General features: G+C 40.2%; 1 protein-coding gene across 3 annotated transcripts; it reads right to left on the bottom strand.

Moving 5' to 3' along the window:
• Positions 1-245: 245 nt before the first annotated feature.
• On the bottom strand, positions 246-6,553 carry thtpa (thiamine triphosphatase). Of its 3 annotated transcripts, XR_006052913.1 has the most exons (5): positions 6,373-6,550; positions 4,621-4,690; positions 3,873-4,352; positions 3,612-3,772; positions 246-2,023 (listed from the first exon to the last, which is right to left on the bottom strand). XR_006052913.1 is itself a non-coding variant. In XM_005945991.3 (4 exons), exons 2-4 carry the CDS (start codon positions 4,688-4,690, stop codon positions 3,672-3,674), a joined length of 648 nt encoding a protein of 215 aa, XP_005946053.1. In that variant the 5' UTR covers positions 6,373-6,553; the 3' UTR covers positions 2,383-3,671. The 3 variants fall into 3 exon arrangements, 2 of the variants coding, with proteins under 2 accessions (XP_005946053.1, XP_005946052.1); XM_005945991.3 differs by lacking the exon at positions 246-2,023 and having other exon boundaries at positions 2,383-3,772; positions 3,873-4,349; positions 6,373-6,553; XM_005945990.2 differs by lacking the exon at positions 246-2,023 and having other exon boundaries at positions 2,383-3,772; positions 6,373-6,549.
• Between the last annotated feature and the right edge of the window lie 462 nt (positions 6,554-7,015).

Consider the following 7,015-nt stretch of genomic DNA (forward strand, 5'->3'; position numbering starts at 1 on the left):
ATATAATTAGAATATTTCGTAATGTATGTCGTATATTTATATGTCAGAGCATGTACAGCCCATATAGGCTTCACATAACTTTAACATAACGATAAACATTAGACTGTAGTCGTACACTGAAGGCGCTCGTAATGAATGGACTTGGACTCTTCTGGCTAGTAAATTTAGTTTTTCATATTATTATGTATTTATTTTTTGGGTGTGTGTGTCTGGTGGTGGTGGTGGGGGGGGGCCTTCTTCTCTTCAAACTAAAATGAAAACAGCACACAGAGTAAAGTGGAAGGAAACTAAAAATGATAACATGTCAAGCTAAGCAACTTAAAGTGCCACTAAGCAATCTATTTTATTTATTGTGAACGACTGTACTGCTCATTCCTGTGTCACCTCAACGTAATGAATCAAGTCTGAGGTTGCTCATGGTAAAGAAGGTGTTTGTCATCTATTCCCGAGGGGCGGGGGTCCTATAATTTAATAACCTGTCTATTTTTTGACACCTGCGTTATTTAGGTCCTACAAAACAGTCTACCAGTCCCCCAGGATTTGGCTGCCAGGGCCACTGTGTGGACGTGGGGCTCAACTAACCGAACTACCTTAGCCTCTAAAATCTACATTTTGGAATGTGTTCCAGAGGGTGTCACAACAAATAATATGTGAATATGAAGAGAAGAAGGTCTGAGTCATCAAAGCCCACAACATGTGACTTCTGAATTCATGACATGTCTGCAAGCTCTTTATCGCTAAACAATTTGCTGACAGCGTACAGGAAGATTCAAACAACATACCAACAGCTGAACCACTAATCCAGGGCCTCTCACTTACAGATGGGCCATGGGCTGAAAACGGACTCATTTCATGTGTTACATGTTTTACAATACATTTATTTTATTATTTACCAAACACCAGTGGATATCATACAAGTTATATCTGAGAAGGGACATTTATAGGCACAAAACAGCCTCGGATACAGGCTATAATATTGTTAGGAATCATCCATTATTTAATAATCACTGCTTTAAGAGTTATTGTTTTAAATGATGATTGGTGACTCTAAACTGCCCATAGGAGTGAACCACTCATATTTTTTCACCAGATATAAAATGCAAACAACCTCAGCAGAATTTACTCTTGGTTTTGATGTATGGCTAATAAATTTCTGCTCCAACATCTATCACATTGTAAGCGTATGCAGACTGCCTTAGGTTTACTCTGTGTTTCCTTTGCTACAAGTATGACCTCCTGACTTATGGGCCGTGGTGTCCATTAAATAAGTGTTGTTGCAGTTTGAAACATTCAGACTTCTGTTGTGATCACTGTACATGGAAACTGTAAGTGGTACAGGCAGTGACTGATCTAGAAAATTTTACATGTGAGAACAAAGGAGGAGCAAGAGATCTACACAGGGTAGCACATACCTCTGTAAATGGTACAGAGGTATAATAACTAATTATTATATCGTTATCTCTTCTAAGAAAACAAAGCCCCTCCCCCTAGATCCGCCCCTGATAACAGGACTGCTGCTTATACAGCAACTTTCTACTCAGTTTGAGCACTCAAAGTGCTTTGTATAATAAATCTAATTCACCCAGTCACATACAGCGTCATGCAGTGCTTTCATCTATACCTACACACCTTTAGCTAACATTTTCACACACTCACACTCTGATGGATGAATCAGGGGAAACTCAAAGGGCTAGTACTTGCTCAAGGATACTTTTTTAGCTGGGAATCGATCCACTGCATGTCTGATTGGTAGATGATGATGGGTTGTTTTCTTTTTAAATTAAGGGATCATCTACATTCTGCATGATACAGGACTGCCTGTGTAACAACTCCTGCATGAAGTTGGCCTCCTGTGCAGTCTTCCTGTGAACAAGACCAGCTGTCTGTGCACAGCAGAAGCCATGGTGTGTGTGGTGTGAATTCCAGGTGTCCAGGTGGATCTGCCTACAACAGGTGCAGAGACCTAATCAGCAGGAGAACCAGTCTACACCTCTGAGAATCCTCCTCCATTGCATACACCTGACTGGACATGACCCAAAACGAAAGAGGATTATCCATGGATGACTCTGGTAATTTATCATTGATACAAGCTGACGTGCAAGAACATGAATTTTTCTTTGTAGCTTAAAATATACAGTGTTTTCCTCTTGCTAATGAATATATCACCATTAAGTAGATATTGCACAGGACTATTAGAAATGTTGTCGTTAACAGACAGAAGTGATGGAGCTTAAAGAGCCAAACTTAAAGTCACAGTTTGTCCTCTAACTGTGTGTTTCCCCTCCTTTTTCTGTAACCATCACTGAACTGACTGATTTCTATCTAATCTCTGGTACACATCATAACAAAGAAATCTTTTTGAAGAAAACAAACAGATAGTCATGACGCGGGAAGCTTTTTAATGACATCACTGGAGCACTTTTTTTTCTCACCGTGAACAACACGCTCAGTGCAGACCCTTGTGTGTCTCTGCAGCAGGCAAACATTTTCTCATGATCAGATTTAAGATGATAATAACTCTAACAATGCATGTAACTGTAAATGTAAACAATAGGTTGAAGGAGGAAATATTTCTGGGACAATCAAGATGCTGCGCAATAGCTATTTTGACTTAAGTAGCAGGACATGTTTTTGTTTAGTTGAAAGGTTGCAGTCCTCACTCTGTTCTTTGCAACCTGTTCTGTGCTTCCTGGGTCTTAAATTGGATCTAAAACAGACTATTTGGACCTTATTTATCCATAACTCCAACTTACAGGTGTGACCTGAACGTGCAACATGCAGAGAAGTTACTGTTTTGGAAGGAGTGCAGCTACAAGGATACACTCACTAAATGTGTGTGATTGTGCCTGTTTGAGACGTGGCTGTGCACAGGAGGCTTTTGTTTTGTTGGGGTTATAATTTGGGTTTTAAGGGTTAAAACTAGGATTTGGGTAGGGTTTGGCACCTGATGGTTTATTTTAGGATTAAGAGGATGGATTAATGTCACTAAATGTTCTCATACAGACAGGAATACAAACATGCACCCTCCGCCCACATACACACAATCAACTGTAGGTATTCATTTATTATTGTGTAATTACTTAATAGTTACTTAATAATGACGTGAACATGACAAACTAATTAGTGCCTCCAAAAACAGTCTCTCGTAAAGGTGACTGCTTGCAAAGCATGGCATACGTCAAAAGATATGTATCTACATATAACAAGTCAAATTCTGAACACTATGTAGAACATTCAAGTGCAAATGTTTTTAGTGAGACATTCAGATTTAAATACTGTGAAGAAAGTTTCTTTGAAAAGACAATGGGACGGTTTCATCACTCTATAAATGTGTCAGAAGATCCTCTGCCACATGTCACAAACCAGTTCCTCCTCTTTGAGCCTCTTTGTGAGTACACATCTTTACTCTTGGTAAGAAAACATTGTCATCATTAGCGATAAATTAATATAAACTCTGATCGAATGCCCAAACCCATCCCCAAACCCCCTAAAACATAAGCTCACATACAAAAAGTTCACGTAGCAATGACAGCAGCCATGGATCATCCAGTAGGTTTTACAGTTTAGAGTTTATTGCGTTTATAAATCTATACTTTATAATAGAATATTACCTTTTATAGTAAATAAGGCCTTTTTTTGTTCCCATATTTGTACAGATGCAGTATGATCTCTTACAGGATGTGTTCACTAAGCAGTTTTGCATAGTGCTCAGGGTGATTTCTTTTGAGGTAAACATCCATTTTTCCTTTAACTCGCTGATCTCCAGTAAGCCCTGTGAAAAAGAAGAGAAAAAAGTCTTCACTACTTCACAGGTACGCTTAATAATACACAGTATAAGGCAGTGGATGTGTTAAATGTTTGAGAGCGTATACCCAGCTTTTCTGCCGTTTTTCTGATCTTCTCCAGTGCAGCCTGCTCATCTCCTCCCTCTGATATGAGGACTTCTATCTCCCCCACATGATAGCCAAAGTCAGCCTGGTCCAGATCGATCTGCACGCCCTCCTCCTTTAAAGTAAACGAGCACCGTGCTGTTGTAAACTCTGCAAAGCACACCAGGTCCAGTTTGCTCAGCCACGACTCATCTTCCTGTGAGAAGTCCGCCTCTGACTCTCTGTCCTGTTTTATGACCTCTTTGACTCTCAGGTGAATTTCAGGCAGGCTGGTTATCTCCTTGTAACGGGTGCACAGCGATGCTGCTGCTTCACCCTGCTTCCCGCTCTGCGCTTCTGCTGTCGGGCACTTGAGCTCCCAGCATCCTTTACGTTTACGCAGCCACATGTCCCTCAAAGTCAGGTGAAACTCAGGAGTATCGAAATACTGGTCGTGAATCTGCTGTTGGCCAACGCAAACTGCTGATGGAAAAAGGGATTTTTAAAAATAGATAATTTAATAAATAAAATGTAAAAAGGCTGATACAGATAATTAAACTTCATCATTAATCAAAGACAGATGGCCAGTGTCACTACAGTTACACAACAACCACAGCAATTAGTGCCATTAAATGCTGGAAAAGCCTTTCAGTGGCCGTTTATAATTCGCCGTGGATCAGAGCGTCAGATAAATGCCTCCGATCTGACTGGATTCATGTGTAAATGTGTGGCGGACAAATTAAACACATACCCCCGATCTCCTCCAGTTTTTTCAGGGTGTCGGCATTGCATAAAAATTTCCTTTCCACTTCAACACTCATCTAAAAGAAAACAAACAAGAAAAACAAGAAAGAAAACATGGTGAGATCCAAAGTGACAGTGTAATGCACTGCAAATACGCCCACGTCTATTTTAAAGTCACTGTAGGAGTGATATAAATAGAATGGTGTAAGTTGTATATGATGAGTTAATGCTCTCATCGGTGGGCAGAAAACACAGACTGGCTGTGTTATGGGAAACGTTTTGTTATGTTGCTGTAACGCCACTGCTGATGAGTGGTGGTGAAGATGACCTGTTGGGGGTTCAAACAGAGCAACAGACTGGGGAAGGAAGGTGACTAAAGTGAATTTGAATGTGACAAGATTGTTAATTAGCCAACAGGCTGCTTTGAGTATTTCAGAAAGTGATGATCTGCTGGGATTTCCACACAAAACCATCTCTAGGGTTTCCAAAAAAAAAAAACCTTCTGAGAAAGAGAAAACATCCAGAGGGAAGTAGTTCACTGGGTGAAAACACCTTGGTGATGCCAGAGGTCAGAGGAGAATCGCTAGACTGCTTTGAGCTAATAGGAAGGAAAAAGTCAAAGAACTACTTGCTACAACCAAGGTATGCACAAGAGCATCTCTGAATGCACAACAAGTCAAACCTTGAAGCAGACAGGCTACAGCAAGCTAAGAATAGGACTAGAAAAACATTGCCTTGTCTGATGAGCCTCGATTTTTGCTGTGACATCATGATGGTAGGGTCAGAAACTAGTGTAAACAAGAAAGCATGGATCCATCCTGCTTTATATTAACAGTTCAGGCTGCTGCTGGCAGTGTAATGGTGAAGGGAACATTTTGTTGCCACATTTTGAACCTCTTAGTAGCAACTGAACATGGCTTAAACACCACAGCCTACCTACTACGGGAAAAATGTTAACTAATTTGATGGCCCTCCATTGCTCGATGGTGGGGTCAGAATTTAGCGTGAACAACGAGCTAGCAAGTGTTATTTTTTTGTTTTTCTTAATAAAAGTTAGTTTACTGTACTCAAATGCCCTCACCAGATCTCAGTACAGCAGAGCACCTTTGGGATGTGGGGGAACGCAAGTGTAGCTGGACAAAACGGCAGTAACTGTGTGATGCTTTCATGTCTATGTGGAGCAAAATCTCTTAGGAATGTTTCCACAGCTTATTGAATGTATGCCATGAAGAATTAAGGCAGCTCTAAATGTAAAAAATCCAATCCAGTACTAGCAAGGTATACCTAAGTGGCTGGCAAGTACTGCCAAAATTCAGCCTGTAATTTAACCTGCTCTACACTGAAATACAGTACAAGCATCAGTAATAATACAGTTATACTAATATAATAATATTAAGAAAATTATATAACCTTTAGTTTTCTATATTTTGACTAAAATTAGGTTATATACATAAATGTCTTTCCTCGTAAAAGGTTATGTTTACATTGTGCTATTGCTAATGATATGCTAACTTTCTTCCACTTAAACAGCCACCCCAGTTACTATTGACTGTCCTTAAATGTTATAATGTAACCTATGTATGTTACAAAATAACAAAAAACGTATCTCCATTAGTAAGTTACACCGGTCTAATTATCACACTCGAGCCGTTCAGCCCAGGCGGTGCAGCTGCTGTGGAATCGTGCGGGAGCTACATGTCAAAATCAACAATATGAACCACGGAGTCTCCAAAAAAACACCAAGTGTACCGTCACACACCTTCACGCATCAGCTCCTTCACTCCAAACAATTCGGCTTTGAAATCAGAGAAAAAGCTCAATCCGTGCGACCTCTACACGTCAGCAACGTTTGATTTCGCACAGGCGCAATTAAGGACACCTATTGGTATATTCAGGAAAATCACTTCCTGTCCCAGAAACGCAGGGGACATACAGATGGTGCAGTTTTAATCCGCTCCGCTTCATAAATATTTATCCCACATAGTCGGCTGTTGATGTGCGCCACACCTATAGTTTGAGTGAAAACATGTCAGAATTCCTGCGGAGGAGGGTGTGAGGAGGCCGGCGAAGGGAAGCTCCGCGGTCACATCTCCATTATTCAGCTTTAATTAAGTCGTCACACTCTTTGTGACAATCTAAGTTGGCAGAATGGGGACTCATTTATTATTCACCTTTTAATGTGAAAATGAGGAAGAGCTCTCGCATTTAAGAGGCATTCCGTGTAATTTGAGCATTAAGATATTTCTTTCTCCCCCCACCACCTCTCTAAATGAATATATCATTCATCCTCCATTTCCCCCTTTTTCTCTTTGTCTTAATTAATTCTATTACCCAATAATAAGCGATCAGTGTTTGAACATACATTAATTATCTGTAATATCTGCGGGGTTACATAAGGGATT

This window comes from Haplochromis burtoni, unplaced genomic scaffold (genome assembly GCF_018398535.1).
Source record: "Haplochromis burtoni strain Fernald_Lab_line unplaced genomic scaffold, NCSU_Asbu1 Contig_460, whole genome shotgun sequence".
Taxonomy (NCBI): Eukaryota; Metazoa; Chordata; class Actinopteri; order Cichliformes; family Cichlidae; genus Haplochromis; species Haplochromis burtoni.

Excerpts from the sequence above, each read along its gene's own strand:
- thtpa (XM_005945990.2), bottom strand. The coding sequence starts at position 4,690 with ATGAGTGTTGAAGTGGAAAGGAAATTTTTATGCAATGCCGACACCCTG. Across the intron at positions 4,353-4,620 it reads AAAACTGGAGGAGATCGGGG|CAGTTTGCGTTGGCCAACAG; the intron begins GTATGTGTTTAA and ends TTTTTCCATCAG. Across the intron at positions 3,773-3,872 it reads AAAAACGGCAGAAAAGCTGG|GGCTTACTGGAGATCAGCGA; the intron begins GTATACGCTCTC and ends TCTTTTTCACAG.